A 26,343-nucleotide genomic window follows, 5' to 3' on the forward strand; every position below is an offset into this window, starting at 1 on the left:
CAGCTCAGCAGGACCCGAGGGCTGAGAGAACTGGGCTGAGTAGGGATCCTGCTCCGAGCAGCCCCAGCCCAGCCCAGCAGGCTTCGCTGCCCTTCCCTGGGCACTTCCTTGGGATGTCCCAGCACCAGGTCCTGCAGGGTTTGAGTGCTGCCCCCCCACCCAAACATGGTCAGGGCTGCAGCAGAGCCAGGGAGTTGCTGCACATCCCTGCACCGGGCTGCAGCTCCAGCACCATTCCTTTGCTCTTTCCCCGTGGATTTGACACAAAAAATGCTGTTATGCTTTGTCCTTCCCCACCAACTGATAGAAAATCAGTGTCTTTCCTCCTCCCTGACAATCTCGGATGCAGCAGCAAAGCTTTGGGCTCAGGAGCCTTCACTGAAGCAGTTGGGCTCATAAACCTGCATGCAGAAAACTGAGCCAAATGTGGGAATTCCTCCCTGGGACACAGGTGGGAAGGGGCTGCCAGTTCCTATCAGCCATAGGCTGTCAGGGGCATGAGCAGCAGATACTGATTTCCTCCAGGACCTTCAGACATCAGCCTGAGTGAAGCAGCTCATTAAAAGCAGCTAATTGCTGCAGTCATTTGTGAAATGAATTTTTCAAGGTTAATTTAGTTGAGCACTGAGAGGGCTCCATTTAGCTCTGGAGAGGGTGAACTGCACATGCCATGCAGCCCCCCCTCTCTCCACCTCTCCTCTGTGGCCAGAGCCTCCAGGATGGGGAGCTCAGATTCAGGACATCCTCAGGGATGGCTGAGAGGGAGTGCCCTGAGCTGTGCTAGGGAAGCCCAGAGGGTGCAAAGTGCTGATCCCACCATGGCAGGGTGACAGCAGGTCAGCTTGGCTTGTGCTTGATGCAGACATCAGTTTTGCTTTGTTGTGAGATGAGCAATCCCTCCCAAAGCTCTTTTAACCATTTACTGGAGCTCACAGGGTGAGAGTCTGAAACATGTTCAGTAAAACTTCACTGTTCACCTCCCTTACTCCATTTCCCCTTTACCATGGAGTTTCCACAAGCAAACCTCCCTGTCTGGTGGACTCCCAGATAGCATTAAGGACAGCAGGACCAGTCTTTGGGGGCAAAAGGGACATTTGCTGCAACTGGGATGCTGCATGATGGTGGAATAATTTTCTGCTCCTTGCACACTAAAAGCAAGTCCAAGGAAGAAAACAAGTGCAAAGCCTTTTGTGATGCATCATCTCAGGTCCAGGGTGGGTTGTAGCAGCCTTTGCTGTCTCCTTTGTGGCACAAAACAGCCTGGGCAGGGGTCTCAGTGCTGTGGGACAATGACAATGAGGTCTCTGCCCCCTGGCCACATAGGAGCCAGAGTGGGGGCCTCTGTCCATCTCTCCATCATTAGCCACATCTCCCATGGAAGAAATCAGCTGCAGATTCCAATTCTGAGTGTGCCAGGGCACAGGGAGCACCCTGAGCCCCAGCACCCCCACACCCTGTGGTGGAACATTGGGGTGCTGACCCCAGCATGGGGCTGTCCCTCTGCCAGACCCTGGCTGAGCTTTGTGGCTCCAGGGTGAGATACCAGACTGGGGCTGGAGAGGAGCTGGAGAGGGGCTGGTGGAGCTGGAGAGGGGCTGGAGAAGGGCTGGTGGAGCTGGACTGGGGCTGGTGGAGCTGGACTGGGGCTGGAGAGGGGCTGATGGAGCTGGAGAGGGGCTGGTGGAGCTGCACTTGTCCCACCTGAGCACAGCCCTCCATGGCGCCGGCCTGGGGGGAAATGGGCTGTTTTTAATGCATGCATCCTGTGTTTGCAGAGCACCCGCCAGCTGTGACAATGCAGATGTTTCCTGTCTCCCTGGATGTGCAGAGAGCCTTTTCGCAGCTGGAAGCAGTTCCTGCTAAGCTGTGCCTTCAGGCTCTGTCTCTGGGATCACAGACAGCACCTGAGCTCAGCCAGCAGGATGTGCCCAGGCAGTGACCATCCCACCCTCCCAGGCAGTCCTGGCTGTGGGTGAGGCAGCTCCAGGGAGGAAAGCCCAGCTCCAAGGTCAGTGCAGTCCTGGCTGCCCTGTAGAGTGACACCAGCCCTCCCAGAGAGTGTGACCTGCCCTGAGCAGGACGTGGGGATCTGCAGGTAGGCAGGAAGATCCCACGTGTGAGCAGGATGGGAGGATGTGACTGTATTGACTGTCCTCCTTTGTTAAGTTTCTGTCTTTTCCTTGTCTGCTGACAGCCCCCTGGGCCCCTGTCGGGTGTTGCCACATCTTGTAGGTCAAGGCTGCATTTAGAAAACAGAAAAAAGCCATGTTCAACCCCTTTTTTGTCTTGGGGACAATCTCTTGGCAAGGCTGGATGAAAACCTTCTCCATTCTTTGCCTGAAGCAGCTGCTGTGAGCAAAAGTACAAAAGAGCAGCTGTGGACACACAGGGCAGAGCTGCTGGGATGATGAGGACAGGCTCAGCCACAGCCTAGTGTGAAGGATGGGATTCCCTGGCTGTGAGCCCTTTTCCCTAGGAGGAGTCATGGGGACAAATCCAAGTGCTTTGCTGGTCTCAAGAGCAGGGTCTGCTCTGGGGCTGTGGCTCTCAGCAGCTGGTCACACCACCAGGGAGTCACAGCTCACATCTCCAGGAAAGGTGACACCTTCCACCTGAACCCTTCCACCCAGAGCCTGTTGGGAGCTCCCAGAGAGGAATTCTGGTGTCTCCTCTGAGTCCTGGACTGTGGGAGGTTCACAGGCCACAGAAGGAGAGGCAAGTCATTTCAGAGGTCCCCTGAGCAAGGCTGGTGCTCTCAAACACAGGTCTCAGGTTCAGAGGTACCTCTGGAGGCCTCTGGTCCAACCCCTGCTCAAGTGGGGCATCACAGATCAGGAAGGTGAGGGATGGAGATTCCTCAGCCTCACTGGGTCCCTATGCCAGGGCCTGGCTTCCCTCATGCTGAAAAGGATTTTTTGTTAAATCTCACCAGAATTTCTGTGTTTGTGGCTTGTATCTCATGCCTCTTGTCCCTTCACTGTTTATCTCCCTAAAAAGATAATCACTGTTGTCTCTCTGCTGCACTCCCATTAGGGATTGGAATGCAGATGGGAACCAGACCCCTCTTCACCTGCCCCAGTCTAAAGCAGCCCAGCTTCCCAACCTCTCCTCAGACATCCTGAGCTCCACAGCCCAGACCTTCTCGGAGCCTCACCCCTGGGCTCTCTCTCCTTTGTCAGCATTGTTCATTTGTCAGCACTTGGGGCCCCCAAAATTGCACACAGTTAACTCAGAAGTGGCCCCACAAGTGCCAGATAGAGGGGTACAACTAATTCCCTCTGCCAATGCTCTCCAGGCTTCCTTAATTACATCTGTGGGGTCTCCTGGGAGCCACTAGTGCTGCACAAGCACCATGATGGGACCATGGCACCACCCAGAAGCCTGTTTTCTGAGGAAGGGCATCGGGAGTGGTTTGCTTTTAACCTGCTCATCATCCACAAGTCTCATCAGTTTCCTCTAAATGCAAAAACGTGAGAAATCTTGCAGTAAGCCCTAATTTCATCCCAGTTTGGGATGAAAAGCCAAGCCTAATGAGCAGGACACTGAGGGGAATGGAAACACTGACTGGTTGGCTTTGCTTTGCTGTTTAATAGCAGAAAGTCCAGCACACCCTCTTCGCCTGCATCTCCTTCTCATTTCCCATCTTGCCAGCTTTCCAAGGCTCTGAAGCTATTTTGGAGCCTGGGGTGGATTTTCCCCTTTTTGCTGTAGGACCATCGTTTCCTGTTGTGTCTCCTCCGAGGTGTCTGAGGTTCTTGGGCTGATTCCACCTGGGATTCACTCCAGTGGCAGAGCTGGAGTGAAGAAAAGACCCTGGGCAGGGCAGGGGGCTCCGTGTTTGTCAGCTCCCCCAGAAATGCTGCTGAGGCACCGAGGGCTCTGCTAGCACCCATGGACACCTCAGCTGGTCTGGCTCAGACTCAGGCTGAGCTGACACTGCCAGAGGAGAAGTGTCCAAGCCCAGGGCCATCTCCACAGGTGGGACATGAAGTGTCCCTGGGATGGGAGAGCCAAACGCTGTGCTGAGCTCAGTGCCCATTGCTGGCGTGGAGCTGGGACAGCCCAACTGTTCCCAACCCCCAGGGCAGGACCTGCAGCCACTCTGGGCTCTGCAGTGCTGTGTCAGAGCCTTCCCAAGGGATGGAAAAGAACTGCAGTGCCAAGAGAGGTCTCCCTCCTGTCCCTCGAATGGGAGGAGCCTGGGACAGTGATTGTTTTGATTCTGCCGTGGCTTTTGTCCCCTCTCAGCACAAACCCCAGCACATGTCAGGAACAGCTCCTGGTCGGGGCAGAGTACAGCTGGTGGGTTCCTCACAGGTGATTTTTGCTTTCCAAAGCTGCTGTGCTCCAGAGGAACCGCTGGAGCCAACCTCCCTTTCCTCCCTGCACAGGTTCACTCAGCTTTTGGAGCTCCATGGCAGGGGCTGAGCTGAGCAGGGGCTTTTAGCCCTGGGTTTTCCCCTGGTGCCCCCTGAGCTGCAGTGAGCCCCTTCCTGACTCTTTGGGTTCCCTCTGCAGTGACAAACGTCGAGCAGGGAGTGCCTAGGCATGACCACGGTCTCACCTGGGCTGACCTGAGGACTTTCCCTGGTGCAGTGAGCCAGGAGCAAATATTTCCTGGGATGTCTTATGCAAGGCAGAGCTGCACCAGCTCCTGGGTAAGGATGCCACCCTCAGTGAGGACTTCTACGTGCACTATTTCTGATGAATTCCCTTCCTCCCAGCATGGAAACGTGGAAGCAAATTCCCTCCCCTCAGACTGTGAGCGATTAGCTCTGCATGGAGCAGGAATGCTCCCTGTCGGGAGCAGCTCACCAGCGGGCCAGGCTGGCTGGGGCACAGGGATTGTCACCGGTGTCACCTCAGACAGCTCCTCCCCTTCTCCTTGCCTGGTTACTCCAGACGCTCGGAGGATGCAGCATTCAGAGCAGGGCGGATCCCCTCCAGGAGTCCCAGCGGAGGCATGGCGGGCACTTGGTGACAGTTTCAAGCTGTGACTGAGCCCAGAACGCCTGTCCTTGTGCCCTCTGTCCCTGCAGGACACCCAGGACCCTGGACAGGGATGCAGGACGGGGTGCTGAAGCACAGACTGCTCTGTCCCTTGGTGTCCTGGGGTGACACAAGCCCTTGGTTTGTGTCCTGACTCCAGGAGAGTGGTGAAACTGTGCTCTGCATCTGCAGCTGTGGAGCTGCAAACTCTGCTTGGATGCTGCATGGAGGGGGCAGGAAATGTTCCCCAAATCATTCATTTTCTTGCCAAGTTGTAGGACAGCCTCGGGTCCTCCAGCCCTCCCTGCTTGCCATCCATCCTGCCCGGAGCAGCATTCCTGATGGTGGGAGCAGAGCCCCTCACCCTGCCCCAGGGCCGCCAGGAACACCAGGGTGGGCATGGAGGATCTCCAAATGCCTCAAAACCAGAGGAGGTGAAAAATTCGCAGGAATTGAAGCCAAAACTGGACAATTCAGCCGCTGTTCCTGGAAATGCCACGTCAGATCCAGAGCACTCAGCACCCACCTGCATTTCCCAGCCTCAGCTGTGCAATCCCACCCCCAGGGATGTGAGCTGTGGGGAACAGGGCTCTGGGAGAGCACTGCTGACGCATTCCCCACAAAACCAGGGTGAACTTCCCAGCAAAGGCCACGGGGAAGCAAAGAGGAGAGGAGGAACGAGAGACAAAAGCACAAGCAGAGCGCTTCGGCCTGGCAGCCAGAGTGCTGTGCTGGGAAAATCCTCTGATTTACTGCAAGAGTTCTGGCAGATGAGGACAGAGGGGAACAGGGCTTTGGACAGAGTTTCTAAGAAGTGACGGCTCCCTGAGTCTTTTCCTTGGGATTTTCTGCCTGATGGAGATTTCTGCATGGTGGGGCCAAGAGGGTGTGAGGATACTGGGCATGGGTGACCTCGGAGCTGCAGCCTGAGCAGGGATGCTGGGATCCAGAACCCTGCAGTGGGTGTCCCTCGGGAAAAGCTGCAAAGACAAACGTGGCCATTTGTGCTGGGGGATTTCAGACGTGGGAGGTGGCGCAGCTACTCCACCCTGGCGGTGCGTGGCTGGCCCAGTGAGGATCTGACCCTTTCCAGAACAGACAGGTACTGTAGGCAGCAGTGTCCCAGCACAGGGAGGTGGCCTGGCCTGGCCTGGCAGGTGTCCATATCCAGGGTGGCTTGGCTAAAGCAACTCTTGTGCAATAGGGAATGTCCCTGGAGAGCCCTCTGGAGAAATGCACAATCCCCATTCCCAGTCCTGCCCTCTCCAGCTCCCAGACTCCTTGCAATCCTCCCTGGATTCACAGGTGCTGTGCAGGGAGGACCATAGCAATCCCAGAACGAGCCTGGGTCATCTCCTCCCTGCTCCATCATGTCCCACAGCCCCGATGAGGATGGGCTGGGATGAAGCCACGATTCCTCTGTGCCCCACAGGTGTCTCTCAGCAGCACTGGGAGGGTGGTTCACCTCAGCTGCCCCACCAGGACAGTGCCATGTGGCTGCTGTCACCCTCCCTGTGGCCCTGTGACAAATAACTGGGACCAACCCAGCTGCCTTCCTGCATGGGCCTTGTCTGGCTCTCATCCTCCCAGCTGCTTGACCCCTTCCCAAAAATGTCCAGTGAAAATGTCACTGCTGGGTTCCCCGGGAAGATGAGAGCACTGATTCAGGTTTTTAATTACATCCCCACTTAAAAACACATCAACCTTCTGCCACCTCCTGGGAGCAGCAGGGCTCTTGCTGCAGGATCTCAGCCCCAGCAGAGCTGGTTTCACAGGTGTTTTGGCTCAGCACCATCTAAAAACTGGGAAGAGAGCACATGTGTCTCCAGATGGACTCCCAAAACCAGTGGAAGTGTGCTGGAAGTGTGATCTCAGGAGCCCAGGTCCAGTCAGCCTCACCCCATCCCAGCAGTGATGCTGGGGAGGTGTCTCAGGTAGGAATGGCTCTGCTCCTGCTCTGTCCCCAGTGACCCAGGGAACCTGCTGGGATCACATTCCCTGTGGCTGCCAGGTCCATCCCCAGTCCTGTATCTGCACCTGGTGGAATTCACTTCTGGGCTGGGGAGCAGGAGGGGCACAGCATGCCCGGGGAGCAGGGATGTGCTGTGGGATTTCCCTGGGCACAGGTTGCTCCCAGCTCTCACAACAGACTCAGCACTTTGCAGATGGTGTTTAGCCACAACCCAGAACCTATTACTGAAGAAACAGACAATAGACACATTCTTCTGCTGAATCCCTCCTGCTCCCAATCTCCCAGACAGACCCTGGCTGCCCACATCCTCCCACATGCTCAGGGAAGGCTTGGCTTGAGTTCCTGCAGTTTCTATGTCAGCAGGGTCCCATCCCAGGATGTGAGAGGTCTCCTGGGATGGCCAAAGGTGCCTCTATGCTTCTCCACTCTTAGAACCACCCTCACCCAGATTCCTGTTCCTAAACTGCTCCTGGCTTCCCAGGCAAGCCCTTCCCTGGCCAGCTTTGCAACTTTGCTGGAACATTCAGCGGGTTTGGGGGATCTTGTGATGGATTGCTGAGCCCTGATGCCCATCCCTGCTCCTCAGCTTGGGAACAGGGCTCTGCCTTTGCACTGCCTCTTGCTGCTCATGACAGCCTTCATCCCACCGAGGGCACACAGCCCCGGACAGGAGGGAGAGGGGAGCCAGTGAGCCATGGATGTGAGCCAGAAGCTCTGCTCCTGCTCCACCAGGGGCCATCCTGATGTTCAGTCGGGACCCTGGATCCAGATGTGCCCTGGACTCTGGTGCCTGTGGCCAGGCAGGAGCCCTGGGAACAGCTTTGCTCCACAGGGAGTGGGAGGGAGCCAGCATGGAGCCCAGGGCACCCACAGCTCAGGGTGATCTGGGTGCTGAGCCTTGGGAAGTGGGTGTTTGCCTGCCCATCCCAGCACGTCTGCACATGCTTTTCCACTCCGAAATGCTGCTGGAGGTTTCCATCCCAGGAAGCATATTTGAGAGCAGCAGCTGTATGTAAATCAGAAGGGGAATTGGTGGGTGGTAGGGAATTCCCACGAGGATCAGGGTGGAAGGCCTTGGGGAAGGGTCTGATGTGCCCCCAGTGCTGCTCCACCCATTGCACCTGCTGTGGATTGCACACCACTGCACACTGTAGGGGAAGGGAGATTCCCCACTGCTGGGGCAATCCCGAGCAGCCAGAAGGGATTTCAACAGCAGCAAAGGCAGAGAGGCAGGGAGAGAGGAAGCAGGGAGAAGTAGGCTGGGGAGCAAACACCTCAGCAGGATGGTGAGGAGCATGGAGGCACCTCGTGCTGCCCATTCTCTCCCCAAAGCTGCCTCCAGCCAGCTCCCCTGCTTGTGCTTGTGCTCTCCTGGACATGTTCCCTGGACAAATTCCATCCCTGTGTCCTGGGAATATATCCCCTGCAGCCTCCACAGCAGCCCTATGCACTGAAAGCCAAGGGGATGCTAAGACAGCATCAGCCCAGGGCTCTCTGTGTGTCCTGGACTTGGCAGAGGTTCTGGGGAAAACCCTGGCTGTATCTCGGCATCTGGCACTTCCAGGCCCCTTGGCTCCACCCTGGCCTCAGTCAGCCAGTTCTGGGGGTGCAGAGGGGTCTCAGCTGCCTCTGCCATGCCAAGAGCTGCAGTTCCCATGAAGGACCCCACAGAGATCCCTCCTGGGCTTCCTCCAACTGCAGCTCCTCTGGGACTCTCCGAGAGCTGCTGTGCTTTTTGGGATCCATCACATCCCTGAATGTTTGGTCTTTGTGCTGCCCCATCTTGGCCAGACTTTATGGCCAAGCTGGGGACCAGGGCTTGTGCTGAACTCTTGCTCCCTGTGCATAGTTTGAATTTCCCTGTTGTGATTCAGGGCATGTGCTGGACTCTGTGGGAGCTGGGGGATTCCTTCCTTCCCTGAGCAGTGCAGACCCTCTAGGGGTGCCTAGAGAGCCTCCCAGGGCCCTTCCAGTGGGAGGGGGACACAGTGGGCAGCTGGTCCCACTGAAAAGCACCTGCTGGAAGTGACCCAGGACTATACACAGCCCCACACACTTTGCAGTGTTCAGGTGCCACCCCAGCAAGACCAGAACAAGACTTTGGGGGGTCACAGGCAGAGGGACAGCACCCCCTCCTCCAGCAGGGTGGCAGCAGCCCTGGGAGGGGCCTGAAGCTCATCTATCCCCAACTGCTGATCTAGGGCTGGTGACACTGACCTGTCTGCCTGTCCCCAGCACAGGCAGCTGTCAGGATTCCACCCCACTTCCCATGGGATGGGAGTCACAGGAGTCACAGACACCCCAAAACCCACCGTGCCCAGCCCAGCTCGGCCCAGAGCAGCTCCTGCACCAAGTGGCCGTGAAGGACAGGATGTGCCTGGGGGGAGGGGAGACATGACAGGGACATGGCCGAGCACTGGTGCCACCTCCCAGCCTTCCCAGTGGCCTCTAGCACTCATTAAAGCTGGGTTTCTCCCCAGCCTTGCCTTTTGTACCCATCTTAGAGCTGACACTCCGAGCTGGCTACCCTCAAGATAGCTTTGGCCATCTCACCTCCTTTGGCTCTCTAACATGGGAAACACTTTGTGTTTGGGCAGGATTTCAAGTGTTCACATCTCCCAGGCACGTCCATCCTCTGAGTGAGGAGCTGCTGAAAAGGCAGGAGCCCAGGAGACGTGGGGAGCCCCAGACCAGGGGCTTTGTGTGGGGTCCCTGAGTTGTTTCTGTGTGTAGGGATCAGAAATGCAGAGGGAGCTGCATCCTGGCAGCTCCATGAGATCCCAAATGTGAAACACAGAACCCAGACAAGCAGGACAAAGGCACTCAGTGTCCCAAGGTGAAGGGCAGGGGGCTTGCTGGTCAGCAGGGCAGTCCCAAAGACTGGCTGCTGTTTCTCTCTGCCTGGGGGATGCTCAGCAGGGACAGCACCCCTCCTGAGCATCCCTCCTTCCCTGCCCTCCTGTGCCCTGGATCCAGCCTTGGGCACCTTCATCCTCTCCCTGGAGCTCAGGGACTGCTCATTTCAGAGGTCCTAGAGCTTGGGGACCACAGGGAGGATGGTGTCCAGTGTCACAAGGCCACAGTCCAGCACAGCCATGGGCAAACCAAGGGACCATGGTCACTCCCCACCTCTCCTCTGCCCCAAGGCAAGTCCCAGGACAGTTTGGGCTGTCCTGGAAATCCCTGGTCTTGCTGGTGGTACCACGAAGCTCAGAGTACTGTCCACACCAGTTAAAAACACCCAAACTGTTTAACCTGGGACCCATTCTGCCTGGGAGGGCTCTGAGGCCCCAGATCTGTGTGCAGAGTCCATCCTCTGGCTCAGCCTGGGCAGCTGTGTTTCCCTGAGTCTCCATGGACCGCAGAGCACCATCCTCTCCATCTTCAGGGCAGGAAAAAACCCTCCAGGTCACACCTCAGGCCACAGCTCGGCAACTTGGACTCAGGACCTGTCCTCAGGGGCTCTGCACAGTCTCGCAGACCCGTGGAGGGTTTGGGGGACTGCAGTGACACCAGTGCCAGTGCAAGAGCAGCTGTGTTGGTGCAGACCAGCCGGGCTTCCTGAAGGGCACTGGGCAGCTCTGCAGGGATCGGGAGAGCTGTGGGATGGAGCAGCCACCCATGGAAACCAGCGCTGGTTCCTCCCCCAGGTGCCCCGGCTGCCCATTCCTTCTCTCTGGTCAAACCCTCTGCTATTTTTCCCGGCGCCTGGGGATGGCATCACCTCCTCACCATTCGGAATGTGCGCTGAGCAGCTGGAGGCTTTCCACATCCCCTGCACCCCGCAGAGTGTGGGTGAGGCTTGTTTTGGTGGGAAAAAAAGAGCTGGCACATTAAAACCCGAGCTCTTCACGCATTTCCAGCTTCAAGCCCCCGGAGCTGCCGGATCGGGGACCTCCTGTCCTCAGCCCCGTGTCCTGACGCCGCTGGGCTGCCGCTGGGACACGGGCAGGGCGTTCTGGACGCGCTGTCCCGGCCGCGGGCTCGTTCCCAGTTCCCACCCGAACCCTGCCGTTCCTATTGTTATTGTCCTTGTTCCGCTTGGCCAAAGCAGGAGCTAGGGGCTCCCACAAAAGGCACCTTGCTCATCATAACCTGGCACTATTTATACATTTTAACAAACAAGGGCATCAGCGTTCACTGATTGCTGATTACCTAACTATATTCATTTTCGCTTCTCATTAATTAGCATCCAAGCCCCTGTTTGCTGGGTGTATCCTGATCAGTCACAGCCACAGCTCTCCCTCCTTTGGAGCTGGGGTCCGTTTGAGTCGGTGGTCTATACGTCGGTGGTCGCAGCCTCCTACTCTCGGAATTCCCTTCCCCCAGGTACTTCTGATTCCCCTCCTGCCGGCTCTGGCCCAGACACCCCATCGCTCCTGGAACTGTCCTCCCTCTCCCTTAAAACAACACATCAGCCTAGCACGCGGCGCTCACAATGCAGCCGCTTATTCGCGACGGTCCGGCGGCAGATACTGATCAGCAGCTCAAAAACAACGGCAAAGTTTGATTCCAACATTGCGGGACTCGAATCCCGGGAAGCTCCGGATCCCAAGGAGCGTGTGGGGAACGGCGGGGTCCGGGGGCGGGGCCAAGGCATGAGGGGCGGAGCCAAGCCCGGAGGGGCGGGGTCAATGGCAAGGGGCGGTGCCTGACGGGGCGGGACAGATGGTTAGTGGGCGGGGCCGGTCTGGAGGCGTGACTATGTCATAAGGGGGCGCGGTCACCGCTCAAGGAGGCGGGGCCCGGATTGTATTGGCATGTATGGATGTGGGCGTGGCCTGGGCTGGAGGCGGGACGAGCCTGCAGGAGGCGGGGCCGTGGCTCAAGAGCGTTGCTCGGGGTTGTGGGCGGAACCTATACTATGGGGGCGGGGTCAGTGCATGTGGGCGGGACTTCGGCCGGAGGGGCGGGGACGGCCCGCTATGGCCCGTCCGGTATTAGGGACCGGTCAGCATGGCACCAGCGCCACCCCGGCATGCTCCGTCCGCGGCTGCTTCTCTTCTCCGTCCGCGCGGGTACTCGCAGCAGGCGGGCGGAGAGTGCTCAGTCCCGGCTTGCCGAGCGACCCAGCCCGGCCGCGCACAGGCGGAGCGAGAAGGAGCTTGAGCCGCCGGCCGGCGAGCGGTGTTGCGGTGACTCCTGTGCGCAGCGGCACCGGATGATGAGCCGGTTCGGGTGGGACAGACCCAGGGGCGCCGGCACCTGCGCTCCGCTCTCGCCGTGCTTCCCTGGCTTGCTGCTGACAGCCGGAACCTCCTCGGCCTGTCCGGGCAGTCAGGGGCCATCCCAGGTCCCACCGTCCGCCCGCCCTGCTCTGGCCCCGCCCCCGCCGCCAGGCACAGCCCTCCCATTGGGCCGCGGCCATGTCCGTCCGCCGCTGCACGCTCCCATTGGCCCGCGCCACTGCCATGGCAACCGGTGGCCCGCCTCCCTCTTCACCCCGCCTCCTCGGCTCCCATTGGTTGGTTCAGTCCGCCCATCATTCCCGCACCCTGCTCTCATTGGCAGTTTCCCACGCCTGTCAGGACAGGCTCCGCCCCTCTGCCGGCGCTGGGCGGGCGAGGCTCCCCGCGCATTCACCCTGAGGCGAGGCCGGGCTGGGCTCCGCACTGAGGGCACCTGCTGTAGCCTCGGCAGCCTGTGGGGACGGGAGCGGGACTGCCACGGGAACGTTCAACCAGACAGAAAATCCAGTACATGGTCATGGAACCAAAGAAATGCTGAGGACACCCTGACAGAGCTTTTTAATTGAAGGAAAAGAGCAGTTCTGTGGAGTTTTTTCCTTTGGGCTCTGTGGCGAAGGTCAGACCTGGAGGGCTGTGTGTCACCTCCTGCTCTCCCCTGGATACCCTGTGGGGACTCCAAGCCATTCCCAAAGCACCTAGATACCCTGTGGAGGCTCCAAGCCATTCCCAAAACACTGGGTACCCTGTGAGGGCTCCAAGCCCTTCCCAATGTGCCCGTGCCCGGCCCTGTGGGAGCTCTGCCGTCGCTGCTCCCGCTGTGTCCTCCTGCCAGCGCTGGCATAGCCCCAGGGCAGCCACAGCTCCTGCCTGGAATAGCTGCAGAGCTGGGATGGGTGGGAGGTGACCCTACCCAGGAAAGTGTGTTGGGGTGGGAGAGGTTCTCCCCCTGCAGCCAGAGGGTCTCCCGTGGTCTCCACCCTCCCATGGGGTGGCCGTGTCTGATGGAACACCAAACGTTCCCATTCCACATTAAAATGGCCCATCCCGCTGATCCCAGCCCATCAACACCAAACGTTCCCATTGCACGTTAAAATCCCGGTGGTTAAAATCCAATGTGGCACTCGGGGCACATTGGAGAAGCTCCTCCTGTGCAGCCCCTGCAGCCCCACGCCAGCCCTGGGCTGAGGATGGAGCAAAGGGCTCAGCCCCAAACGCGGGGTCCCCCCGGGAATGTCACTGCGCTGCAAACTCCAGGCAGGGCTTTGCCATCTCCGGACAGCACTTCCTGCCAAGGACAAGAGTCTGTCCCTGTGCTGGTGGATCCCGGGCAGCCCTGGATAGCCACGGAGGCTGCAGAGCTCCGTGTATGGCTTGAAGGGTTGTGCTGGGCTTGGGGCCAGGGGGAAGCAGATCCGAGAGTGTTTCTGATGAGCTCTGGAGCTCGCTGTTGGGTTTTGCCTGGGCTCAGAATTTCCACAAAATCTGCCCGTGCTGTCACTGGTTTGCTGAGCCACACGCTGAAAGCAGGCCAGGGAGGTGTGACAAACACCAGACTGTCTGCCCTCCCCTCCAGCACCCCAAACTGGGACAGACTGGGTGAACTGGGACTGGTCTAAACTGTAGGAGGAGACCTCGAATATCCCCAAGGGCAGCAGCGCCCACAGTCCCAATCCTGGCACTACCTCGCCCTCTCTCCACGGCACCACGAGGGCTGATCTGATCTCATCAGACCACGGAGGGGACGATGGAGAGTGGAACTGCCGCAGAGGTGGCCACAGCGTGGCCGGGAGTGGCCAGCGCGGAGAGAGGTCCCCGTTCCCTTGGAGGGGACACGAGGGATGTCCCCACGAGAATTACGTGCTTTGGAAGCCCCACACTTCCAAGAGCTGCACCTGGAAGTTCTCCTGGCAGAGTGGGGGGTTGTCGAATGTCTCGCAGTGCTCCGTGTGTCCCCGGAGCAGGTTGGCGTCCAGGGACAGCGCTTGGCCTCCCCCTCCACCTGCAAGAGCGAGCGCAGGGTCAGCCCATGCTCCCTCCTGCTCCCCGGGGCTGTGCCTGCCCCTCGCTCTCTGTCCCTTGTCCTGTCCTGACTCCTTGTCCTGTCCTGACCCCTTGTCCTGTCCTGACCCTGCTCCCGGGGCCGGGAGGGGCTCGGGCTGTTCCTGTGGGGTTCCTGACCCACTGCGGGGCCTCTGCCAAACCCACCCGGGCCCAGCCCAGCCCGAGCCTGACCGCGGCTCTGCTCCGGGGACAGTGCCCGGCCCTTCCTCGGGCTGATCCCACCCACGGCTCTTCTCCACCCGCACAGAAGGAGGGAAGGGCTGGGAAGGGACGCTGCAGCCCCGGGGTACAAACCTCGCCAGGATTTGGGCTGTGGGGCTCCCTTGGAGCTCTCGGAAGGAGCTCCCTGGCCCTCGAGCGGCCTGGCTGGTGGAACAGGGGCTGCTCTGCCCTGACTTTAACCCCATATCCGAACCAGGAGCTCTTAGCCTCTGGAGGCAGCTCGGGGTTTAACCTGGAGCAGAGCCCTTTGCAGCAGCGGTGCAAGCCCTGGGGAGTTACCGATAACCATCCCTGTTAGTGATAAGGATCCCTGTTAGTGATAAGGATCCCTGTTAGCGATAAGGATCCCCCCTTACTGATAGTGATCCCTGTTACCAATAAGGATCCTCCCTTACCGATAGCGATCCCTGTTACTGATAACTATCCCCCCTTACCGATAACGATCCCGTCCCGGGAGCCGCACATGAACATGGAGGCTGTTTTGGAGGGCAGGAGGAAGTGCCTGATGGCCAGGAATGGGGACAGGCGGCTTTTCCTCTGCGGCGAGGGCACGGCGAGGTGGTTGGGGCTGCAGCTGCGGCTGTCCCGGGAGGAGCCGAGCAGCGATTCGGGAGCGGGGGAAGGCGAGCGCTGCCGGGAGCGCGGCACGGCCTTGGCCAGCTCCGGCTTCTTGATGAACACCCACTCGTACCTCTCTGCCTCGGGGCGCACCTGGGCAGCACGACACACCTGGTGAGCCCTGGCCCTGGCCCTGGGGCACCTCACCACTGCTGGGGACAGATGCTGCTGCTGCTCAGGGGGGCTGGGGCCAAATGCTGTGTCCAGGTCCGCAGCTGGGGCAGGGAGGCAACGGGGTGACCTGGCAGGGACAGGGCTGTTCTGGAGGTGGCTGTGGCTGGGAAGTTGGATTTGCCAGGTGCTGCCAGAGATGGGTGAAGCTGCACTGCCCACACTGCCAGGGGGATGCTGGATGGATGCTGGTTGGATACTGGATGGATGCTGGACTTTGTCCCCGGGGTTTCTTGGCGTAACTCAGCCTTCTCCCTCTTCAGGGATGCCAGGGATGATTTGGGAATGTCCCATCCAGGAGCTGTCCCCAGCAAACTGGACAGAAACCCACCACACACTGCCCTGCTGCCATCCTGGGAGAGGCTCCCACACCCACCCAGGGTATCCCACATTCCCAGGGGGTCTGGGGCAGCCCAGTTTATCCAGGGCAGGAATGGGGTCTCTGTTTGCTCGCACCCAGCACAGCAATTCCTGAGCTGCTGCTGCTGCCAGAGCTCAGGGCACGGCTGGGGCCATGGGAGGGAGCAGCTCGGGGTCACTGTGCTCCGAACTGTCAGAGGGGTAAAGGAAACAGCAATGAAGGGACAGACCCGGCCATAAACCATGACTTACCGTGAACACAAAGCACTCCCCTGTCCCAAAAAAGCCCGATGTGGCCCCGCTCTTCTTCCTTTCGCTCCAGTCAGAGGAGAGAAACGCCCCACATACCTTGGGAGAGAGCAAAGGGAGCCATCAGGGACTGGGCTGGGAGCAGAGCCAACCCCAGGAGCGCCAGGCATCGCCCCGGGCTCAGCAGGGCAGGGGCTCTGCCCTGTCCTCTGGGAAATCCCGGAGCCAAATCCTGCTGTGCCACCCCATCCTGCACTGAGGAATCCCAGAGCCAAATCCTGCTGTGCCAGCCCTGACCATCCCTGGTGCTCTGGGCTGAGCAATCCAGGAGCCAAATCCTACTGGGCCAGCTGCATCCTGCACTGACTATCCCTGGTGCCCAAGGCTGACCCTGCTGTTGAACACCCCTTACCTGACCATGGCTGGAGGGGACCTGCTGAGGGCTGGGAACTCCTGCCTGTCCTTGGCACAGCCAAGGGACAACAGGAGCTAAAACGGGTAGGAAATGAGGTTTTCTAGGTCACTTTCCCTTGTCTGCACGAGGCCCTGGGGGTGGCAGGTGTTTCTCTCCACACCACTGAAGTGTCAGGCTTGGGACATCAGCACTGTTGGTCAATAAATCTTTGGGAGGCCTGAACAATTTACAGAACTTGCCTCCACTGTGGGATGAAGAGTGGGGAGATAAATTACAGGTTTGTGAGACACTCAGAATCCCTGGGAAGAGCCCTGGCTCAGGAGCTTTGCAGTTATTTCATGGCTTTCAGTAGGAACTGTCCTTCTTTCTCCTCCATTTCCCTGGTGTGGCTGCTTGTGCAATCAGGGAGAAAACCTTGCCTCTCGTGCTTTGAGAGCAAGTCCTGGCTCAGACAAAGCATCTGCTGGCTTCAGGAGAGTCTGCTCAGCAAGGATTCATTAGTTAGTCTGGATTTGCAATTAAAGTATCACTCATGGCCTCCCTCCCTCTCATCCACTCCCTGTTTCCCCCCAGCAGCCCCAGCTGAGGTGTGCCCTGGTGGCTGGAGGTGCAGTTTGTTGTCTCCTGGGAGCTGGGACAGACCAGGGACAGACCCATGGCAGGACAGGGACCACCCAGCCCATGGCTGCTCCAGGAAGAGCCTGTGGGGTCACCCAGTCTGTCCCCTTCCCCACCCCTGCCTGGGAAACACTCACCTCCCCCTCGGTGGTTTTGATGAGCAGCACCGTGGGCTCGTAGCCTTCACAGCACGTGTAGAACCTGCAGAGATGGACAAGGGGCTGGGCTGGGGAGGGCTGGAACCCTGGGCAGGGTGTGCTGGCTGTCCCTGGCTGCTCCCAGCACTGGCACAGTGTGGCACACAGGACATCCCTGCAGGGCACATGCACAGGGCTCCGTGTGCCCTGGGCAGTCCCAGGTGTTGGTGGCCATCTGGCCCAGCCTCTGCCCTCTCCCCTAAGCCACCGCTGGCCCAGGCCACACCCAGGACCCTGAATCGAGCCCAGGAGGGTCCCCAGCAGCCCCAGGGGTGCCCCAGGTCACTCGTGTGGCTCTTTTCTCCAGGACCAAACCTCGCCCAGGTTTACCCCTCATGCCCACCCTGCCTGGCCCCGCTGGGCAAGGGAGGCTTTACCTCTGCAGGCTGCACCCATCCTCGGAGGTGGAGAAGAGCAGCAGCGGCGGGAAGAGGGAGAAGCGCTCGGGGATCCAGGACCAGATGAGGCGCATCTCCTGTGCCGTGACAGTGCTGGAGCTGAAGTTCTGTATGTCCACGGCCAGGTGGAAGGATGGCCTGCGAGGGGAGGGACATCAGGCTGGGCTGTGGGGCTCCTCTGCTGTTCAGGGAGCAGCCCCCCTGCAGCAGGGTTTGTTCTGCTCTTTGCACCCTGAGCTCTCTGATGAGCCAACATCACCAGCTCTGGCTGTGCCGTGTCCCCTGACAGAGTCCCCAGAGGGGCTGGGAGGGCCCAGCACAGCCACAGCTATGGGAGGTGCCTGGAGCTCCCCTGGCTGTGTCCCCACAGGAGCTCCCATTTTGTCTGCTCAGCCCCCAGAGCTGGCGAGCACAGAGGTCTCCTCACCTTCTCTGCACCACGGTGATTCCCTTCTCCACCAGCGCCTTCCTGTTGGCCATCTGGAGAAGCCAGATCTCCTTGCGGGAGAACAGCCGGATGCCAAAGGCTCTCTCCAGGAGTTTGTCCACAGTCACGTGCTGGGCGATGTTCCTCACGAACGCCTGCAGCTCCGCCTTGATGTCAGCGCCCTGCAGCCCAGCTGGGGTCACCGAGAGCCTGAACTGCTTCAGCAGGGCCAGGGCGATGCGGTACAGGACCTTCTGTCCCTCCAGCAGGAACACGTCCAGCACCCGCACGGCGTAGGCGAAGGGCAGCCCGGGAAAGAGCCACGACAGCCACTCCGAGTAGACCTCGAGGATGTTCTCGGCGGCGCCGGCTATGAGCTTGTGAGCTGCCGGGCAGTGCTTGTTGGCCAGGTCCCCGAAGGTCATGCAGGAGGCCTGGTGGGCCAGGAAGGACTGGTCGATGTAGCTGGCGTGGGGAGCGTTGCTGGCGATGAGGCGCGAGAGGCTCTCGAAGCACTGCGCCTCGTCCTCGCTGTAGTGCAGCAGCAGCGCCGCCAGGGCCGGCAGGAGGGGGCTGTGGGTGATGTCGGGGAACAGGGTGCCCACGCAGATGAGGATCTTCTTCAGGGCGGTGACCCCGTGCGGGTTGAGGCAGTAGGTGGGCACGGGGCAGCCCTCCAGGAACTCGGGCAGGGGGTGGGAGCTCACGCTGGGCTTCCCGAAGAGCCGGCCGGCCACGTCTCTGTACACCAGCGCGTCGGGGGTGACGAGGCGGCAGGAGACCTGCTGGATGAGCCGGGGGTAGAGCCGAGCCCGGCCAGCGTGGCTCGTGGCCCAGCAGCCTTCCCTCGCCAGCCTCTTCAGCTCCTTCGGGGGTCTGCTCAGGACGTCCCGCGGGATCTGCGGCGGCTGCTGCTGCTCCGGCATCTTGTCCCAGTCCACGAACTGCCCGCAGCCCAGGCACGAGGAGGTGTCGATGTCCCACGTGTCAGCCTCGGACGTGACCACGATGGTGACTGGGGATGAGCCCAACGCCTCTGGAGGACAAAGACCTTTTATTGCACACCTTTCACTGCCCCACCACCAGCATCTCCCCCCGGCTGAGGGCATTCTGAAGTCTCACAGCCACGTCCTGGATTTCTATATTGTCTCCTGCAAAGGAAGGGTCTCAAGCTTTGCCCTCTCCTGCTCCCATCGGCTCAGGTCCCTGGAGAAGCACAGGGCAAGGTCCCAGCTGGGTGTCGGGGTTTCTTCTCACACCATGAGGGGCTTTTCACCTCTCCTAGAGCTCCAGATTTCCCAGCCCATGACCTGCCGAGAGGGAGGTGCAGAGAGCAGGGACACAGTCCCTGAGCCCTGGGGATGATCGTGGGACATTGTCACATCACCAAGGAGGATGAGCAGCTCTGTCCCAGCCCAGCTCCGCAGGGACAAGTGAGGGCCCAAGGGGGGCAATGGGGGCCCAAGAGATGCTGAGAGAGACCATTTCCATTGTGTCCCCTCCCAAGGACAGCACGGGCCAGGTGGGTCCTGTACGGGTCTGGCAGCCCAGGACAGGCTGCTCTGAGCCCAGCGGAGTGGGCAAAGCTGCCCTCGGGTGTTTGCCCTCCTCTTGTGCCTCCTGCCAAAGTCTCCCGGCCCCTCCGTCCCTCGGGTGTCAGACGAGGAGGGAGCAGAAGCTGCTGCAGCCGAGGGGCTCGCCGGGGGTTTGGGGCTGGTCTGTGGGGACAGAGGGTCCCCGTTCCCCACTTGTCCCCATGCCCTGGAGAGACCCTGTCCGGGGACCGCAGCAGGGGCTGCTGAGCGCCTGACAAGCTCCCCGGGGACAGAAGGGGACCCTCGGGGGAGGCTGCCGCTCACAGCCCCAGGCAGGGCTCGGGCAGCCGCCAGCCCGGCGCTGGGAAGAGCAGAGTCTGAGCTCCTCCTAGAGAGACGGGAGCGGCACTTCCCGGGGCTGCCGGGGAGCTCCATCCAAACCCTGCACGGGACACCGGAGCTGTCCCCGCGTGGGTGAGCTCTGCTGGACACTGATTAACCGGCAGGGATAACGTCAATTAGCGCACTCATTAGCTCTTATTAGCATCTTTTTATCTCGGATGTGCTCAGCTGCCGGGGGAGTCAAGGATGATCCGCGCTGAGCCGAGGGGACACGGCGGGACAGCACGTGGTGGCACATCGGGAGGGTCCTGACGCCCGGGCTGGGCCTGGCTCTGGCTCTCGCCCTCTGGCTCGGTTTGGCCCTTGCCCAAGGGCAGCAGGAGCAGCAGATCGGGCTCAGTGTGGCTCAGGGCAGGAGCTGTCGGACGCGGTGGCTGCTCGGCTCCGCTCCCTGCCCTGGAGACAGCCTGAGCCGAGCACGGTCACCGGGCTCCTGGGCACAGAAACCAGGCTGAAACAACAGCGAGGCTGACGCAGGGGCTGTTGGCACCCCGTGATCCCCAAATTCACCTCGTCCTCTCCCGAGGGTGCTGCCCTGCCCGGGGTACCGAGGAGCACCAGCCCGAGCCCACCCGACCGCCGCTGCTGAGCCCCGGGGGCTGAACGGAGGCTGCAGCTCTGCCCGCCCAGGACGAGCCGAGGGCTCGGGGCAGGAATTGGGGTCTGTCCCACCCCTCTGCTCTGCCGGCCGTGTCCCGGCACGGGGGGGTCCCGCTCGGCGCACTCACCTCGCCCGCTGCCCGTGTCCTCGGCCGGCTCGGCCATGGGGAAGGCGCCAGCCGCGCCCCCGGGGCAGCGGGGCAGGCTGAGCCCCACCTGCAGCATGTGCCAGCTCGGCCACCCCTGCCGGGTCCCCTCCGGCCCTGGCACCTCCCGCGCCTTTAAGGTGAGGGCCAGCCTGCGGCACTGGGGTTTATTTGGGGTAAATACAGCGAGGGTGGAGCAGCTCCCGCGCCCGCATCGCCCCTTCCTGCCCCAGTTCTGAGCCGAGGCCGGCTGGGGGGGGGGGGCTGTAAACACCCCGTGGGCTGAGATACCATCAAACAGCAACACGAGCACTAAAATGAATCCTTTATTTTCCCAGGGATAACCTTCATGTTCCCGCACGGGGGTTCGCTCCCTTCGCAGTGTCCCGGGGCAGGAGGTGCCGCGGGACTTCGGCCATGGCTGTCCTTGAGCGAGGGAAACACCGACACCGAGAGGGGCTGGAACTGCTTCCCGCTGGATGGGCCCGGGGAGAGAAGCTGTGAGCAGCGGGGCCAGGAACCGGGGGACGGAGAGGGGAGAAGGGAGCCCCGGCTGCCCCCGCCGTGTGCTGCTCGGGGCGCTGCTCGGGGCCGGGGCTGTGCTGGCCGCAGGTGCTCGGAGCTGCCTCAGGCTCCAGCCCGGGGAAATTTGGGGCGATGTGGCCCCACAGCCCCCGCGCCCCCCGGCTGCCAGAGGAGCTCAGGCTGCGGCTGCTGCGGGCACGGCCGTGGGGCTCCATCGTTCCCAGTTTGACCCCGGGAAATGGTTGGTATCGATTGATTTTAGCCTCCAAACGGCTGCAGAGCTGCAAACTCTGCGTTGTATTCACGGACAGAAGAGCTGAGCTGGGGGAATAGGAGCCTCCAGCAGCTGGGAGAGGCAGCAGGGACATCGCCCCGGTCCGACATTGCTGCCGCAGAACTCACGGCTCAGGCTGCGCTTAGCAGGCATTTTTATAGGCATCTTAACATTTTAAAGGATTCTCATTTCCCTTTAAAAATCGGATTGTTGCTGTTGGGATAAGGGCAGCTGCTCTCTGTTCCTGACCTGCCTCCCAGCCTGCAGATCCGTCTGCACCTGCAGCACATCCCTGAGCATCCGCTGGCAACGCGGCTCTGGGGCATCTCCTGAGCAAGTCTCCCTGCAGACCTTTTCCTTTTCCTCACCTTCTCCGCGCTGCGCCCAGATCTGTTGGGAGCAGCTCGGCTGTCCGGTGACTCCTGCCCTGCCTTTGCTCCTGCCAGGCTGGGAGCGCCAGGGAATGGGGCGAGGGGCTGTGACAGCAAAGGGACCCCGGGGCTGTGCCAGCAAAGGGACCCCGGGGCTGTGCCAGCAAGGGGAACCCGGGGCTGTGCCAGCAAAGGGACCCCGGGGCTGTGCCAGCAAAGGGACCTCGGGGCTGTGACAGCAAAGGGACACCGGGACTGTGCCAGCAAAGGGACCCCGTGGCTGTGACAGCAAAGGGACCTCAGGCTGTGACAGCAAAGGGACATCGGGGCTGTGCCAGCAAAGGGACCCCGGGGCTGTGCCAGCAAAGGGACACCGGGGCTGTGCCAGCAAAGGGACCCCGGGGCTGTGCCGGGTGCGAGGGAGGCCAGAGGGACTCCCAGTGGGAGTTATCCTGATCCTGATCTGCACCCAGAGCCGGTCTGAGCGGCTCTCCTCCACAGGCTGCACCCAAAGGGGCAGTGATGGCCCCAGCTCCGCTCCTGGGGGCCCGGGGGGTCCCCACCCCGCACCCTGCTCTGCTCCCCAGTGCCGAGGGGCTGCTCCTTCTCTCTGCAGCTCCACCGCTCTGCCCAGCCCTGACAGCAGCAGCTCCTGCTGCCTTTCCCCGGACCTTGTCGGCTGCTTTATCCTCATTTGCCTTTTCCAGGACAGCAGACGCCTCTTCCTGCAGCCCGACGCAGCTCTGAAACCTCCGGCAGGCGCTCCGGAGATGGGAGATGGAAGTGAATTAGGGACAGGGCGAAAGGAAATGTCGCTTCATGCGTTTTTAATGGTGAAAAAATTAAATATGTAGAGGCCGTGGGGCTCCGGCTGAGCAACCAGACGAAGGCCATGAATGTTTGATGGCCACGGCTGCGGGAACATCTCAGGATGTGCGGAGAGGGGCCAGGGGGACAGAGCCCAGCCCGGGGCTGCCAGGGCCAGCGGGGGCTCAGAGCCCCTCAGGGCACTGCTGGCCCTGGGTCCGACTGGGCAGGAGCGGGACGTGTCCCTGCTGCCACCGCAGTGTGTCCCCAGCCCTGCCAGGTCTGCGGGACAGCAGACGGGAACTGAGGGGTGCCTGGGGTGCTCGGCACATCCCCGAAGCCACCCCGGGCCACAGCTGGATCAGGGTTGGTCCCCAGCGCACCTGGGGCTCCTCTTGCTCCGTGCTCGGCAGCCCTGGGGGCACCGCCGGGAGTCGGGAATCGCCGGGAGCACAGCGGGGTCACAGCGACCGGGAATGGGAACGTGCTGACGTTATCGTTATCGATATCGGTATTACTGTTGTTATCATTGTCCTTATCACCATCGTTATCACTATCGTTATCAATATCCTTATCAATACGCCCCCGCAGCGCTGCAGCAGCCCCGCGTCACGAGGGCGATAAAGCCTCGCTGGCAGCTGCTCCTCAGGGTTTGTGCCCGATTTGCGTCACCGATCGCACCCAAAAACAAGGGAGAGGCCAAACCCTGGATCAGGGGTGGGAAGGGCTTGGACGGAGCTGCTGCGGGAGCGAGGGGTTGAGCCCAGCCGGCGGTGACTGCAGCCAAAACAGGGACAGTGCCAGCACCGCCAGTGTCACCCGGGAGCAGGGGGATGGGGACATCGGGGAGGGCAGTGAGCGTCACTGGAGATGGGTAGGGACAGGGGACGGGCTGGGGATTTGGAGAAGGGAACTCGTGCCACTGCTCAGTGTTGGGTTCATGTGGCAGCAGGGAGGGGAGGGAGAGAGGGAGGGAAGAAGGAGGAGAGGGTGGAAAAGAGGAGGGAAGGAAGAAGGATGGAGGAAAAAGGGGAAAGGAGGAAGGAGGGAAGGAAGAAGGATGGAGGAAAAAGGGGAAAGGAAGGAAGGAAAAAGCAAGGAAGAGAGGATGAGGAAGGGAGGAAGGCACGAAGTGCTGCATGGTGGATGTGGGAGTTTGGTGCCAGGAGTGACCCCGCTGGGGCGTCAGGCACGGAGGCTACTTTTCTCTGGTGCAAAACCCCTAATAAAACAAAAAAGCACCTTTTACATTAGACTCCTTTAATAGAGTCTTTCTTAGCTTGTGACTGACTGCAGTGGTTCCTGGTGTGCAGGAAAATGGGAACAGCTCTGTTGGGGTGCAGAGTGTTGATTCCTACCTCCCAGCACTTGCCTGGTGTCTCCAGACTTACCCACTCAGAAATAAACTGCTCTGGCCCTCAGGGCTGTTATTTCAGGGAATTCCAGAGGATGGGAAAGCTGCTTAAGCTGGGCTGGAAGGGACCTTCACTGTCCTACTGCAATGTCCATGTGCAGGTGCTGAAGGCATCAGGGCACCGAGTGGGTGTGAGCTGGGGGCAAGAGCCCCTCAGTGCCCCGAGGAGCTGCCACTGAGCCCAAATTCTGCCCTCGAGCTGCAGGACTGGGAACAGAAGGGATTTCCTTCCTCCTCAGCAGCTGAGGAGAGGGACGAAGCCCCTGACACCAGAGTGTCCAGTGTCTGACACCTCAGCTGTGGCACAGGGACAGCGGGGCCAGGCCGGGGACCTGCTGGGAGAGACAGCGGGAGGGGCTGGGCAGGGTGGGGACAGCGCTGGCTCTGTGCTGTGCACATCTGCACACATCTGCACTTTGTCCCACACACATCTGCACCTGCACTCTGCGCAGTTCTGCACGCTGAACATCTGCCCCGCTGCCCCCTGAATACCTGCACTTCTGCACCTGCCGCCCTGCACTGTTCTCCTCTGCCCCTGTGCCTCACACCCAGAGCCGCTGCACCATGGCCCTGCTCCCCTCAGCACCATGGGCCCTGCTCCCCTCAGCACCATGGGCCCTGCTCCCCTGAGCACCATGGGCCCTGCTCCCCTGAGCACCATGGGCCCTGCTCCCCTCAGCACCATGGGCCCTGCTCCCCTGAGCACCATGGGCCCTGCTCCCCTGAGCACCATGGGCCCTGCTCCCCTGAGCACCATGGGCCCTGCTCCCCTCAGCACCATGGGCCCTGCTCCCCTCAGCACCATCGGCCCTGCTCCCCTCAGCACCATGGGCCCTGCTCCCCTCAGCACCATGGGCCCTGCTCCCCTCAGCACCATGGGCCCCGTTCCCCTGAGCACCATGGGCCCTGCTCCCCTGAGCACCATGGGCCCTGCTCCCTGCCGTACCATGGCTCTGCTCCCCTCAGCACCATGGGCCCTGCTCCCTGCCGCACCATGGGCCCCGTTCCCCTGAGCACCATGGGCCCTGCTCCCCTCAGCACCATCGGCCCTGCTCCCCTCAGCACCATCGGCCCTGCTCCCCTCAGCACCATGGGCCCTGCTCCCCTCAGCACCATGGGCCCTGCTCCCCTCAGCACCATGGGCCCTGCTCCCCGCAGCACCATGGGCCCTGCTCCCCGCAGCACCATCGGCCCTGCTCCCCTCAGCACCCGCACTGCTGCAGCCCTGCCTCCGGCGCCTCTCCCGGCCCCGCACCCCGTACCTCGCTCTCCTCTCCCTCTCCCTTCTCTCCTTCCCTCTCCCTCTCCCCTCCCGGCGCCTGCGCGCGGCACGTCCGGGCGGATCCGGCGGAAGCGGCCGAAGGTTCCGGGGCCGCGATGGCTCCAGACCCCTGGTGAGCGCCGGGCGGCCGGGCTGCGGGCAGGGCTGGGCTGGGCTGGGCTGGGCCGGGCTGGGCTGGGCTGGGCTGGGCTGGGCTGGGCTGGGCTGAGCCTGAGCCTGCCGGGGCTGCGGGGCCTCCGGGGTCTCTGGGGCCTCCGGGGCCCGGGCTGTGCGGGTGGGGCGGTCGTGCCTTCCCAAAACCCGAACTGGGCTGTGTGTGTTTGTAGGGGCTGTTGTGCCTTCTCCCGGGGTTTTTCCCTAAACCCATCTCGGGGTTGTGTCTTCCCTTCCCGGAGCCCTTCCCGAAGCCCATCCCAGGCTGTGTGTGCGGCTGTTGTGCTTTCCCTTCCCGAGGTCTTTCCCAAAGCCCATTCCAGGGTGTGTGGTTGGAGCTGTTGTGCTTTCCGCTCCCGGGCCCTTTCCCGAGGCTGATCCCAGCAGGTCCCACCGGATCCCATCAGCTCCCATCAGATCCTGTCCCATCAGCTCCCAGCCCATCCCATCAGCTCCCATGCCCACCCCACAGCCCCAGGCTCAGCCCCTGCTGTCCCCCCAGGCTCTCCCTGCTCGCCGCCACTCGCCAGCTCGCCCAGGACATCGCAGAGAAGATCCAGGAGCGGAATCGCTGCCAGCGGAGCGGGGAGAGCTCGGCCAAGGTGCCCCGGCAGGGAGGGCTGCAGCGGGATTTGGGGATGGGCTGGCCGGACACGGGTTCAGTTTGGGTGTGTCGGGGTCAGACGGGCCCGGGAGTGCGGAATTCCCGGGAAATGGGGGCAGAGGGAAGCCGGAGCTGCGGGAAGGGGAGGATCAGGCTGTGTCGCTGTCGCTGCCGGGACCTGCAGGGGAAGGTTGTGTTCTCTGGGAGGAATCCAACGCCCCTGCCTGTCCCTTCAGGTGTCTGTAAAGGGAACGAGAACGCAATTTCTGAATGGACAGTGGCTTTTTGGTGGCACAGAAGTCATTCGGGTTTAACAGGAGTGAATCGCTCTGTGGGCAGCAATG

General features: G+C 61.1%; 2 protein-coding genes and 1 long non-coding RNA gene across 3 annotated transcripts in view; 1 reads left to right on the forward strand and 2 right to left on the reverse strand.

Annotated features, from left to right (window-relative positions):
* Positions 1-12,680: 12,680 nt before the first annotated feature.
* LOC146429703 (uncharacterized) lies at positions 12,681-13,204 on the reverse strand. The gene is made up of 2 exons (XR_014855661.1): positions 12,886-13,204; positions 12,681-12,792 (listed from the first exon to the last, which is right to left on the reverse strand). It is a non-coding gene; the product is annotated as an uncharacterized LOC146429703 (long non-coding RNA).
* Positions 13,205-13,866: 662 nt separating this feature from the next.
* On the reverse strand, positions 13,867-20,714 carry LOC146429704 (TBC1 domain family member 24-like). The gene is made up of 7 exons (XM_085078002.1): positions 20,552-20,714; positions 17,887-18,922; positions 17,439-17,597; positions 17,002-17,065; positions 15,835-15,930; positions 14,868-15,144; positions 13,867-14,149 (listed from the first exon to the last, which is right to left on the reverse strand). Exons 1-7 carry the CDS (start codon positions 20,646-20,648, stop codon positions 14,004-14,006), a joined length of 1,875 nt encoding a protein of 624 aa, XP_084934128.1. The 5' UTR covers positions 20,649-20,714; the 3' UTR covers positions 13,867-14,003.
* A 4,224-nt stretch (positions 20,715-24,938) lies between these two features.
* STX8 (syntaxin 8) overlaps positions 24,939-26,343 on the forward strand; it is a 105,515-nt gene continuing 104,110 nt past the window's right edge. Inside the window, exons 1-2 of the mRNA XM_085078001.1 lie at positions 24,939-25,354; positions 25,898-25,997. Coding sequence (XP_084934127.1) covers positions 24,955-25,354; positions 25,898-25,997 — 500 coding nt within the window. The 5' untranslated portion in view covers positions 24,939-24,954. The remainder of the gene's footprint in view (positions 25,355-25,897; positions 25,998-26,343) is intronic.

The sequence above is a fragment of the Lichenostomus cassidix genome, chromosome 18 (genome assembly GCF_008360975.1).
Source record: "Lichenostomus cassidix isolate B80296 chromosome 18, HeHo_3.0, whole genome shotgun sequence".
NCBI lineage: Eukaryota > Metazoa > Chordata > Aves > Passeriformes > Meliphagidae > Lichenostomus > Lichenostomus cassidix.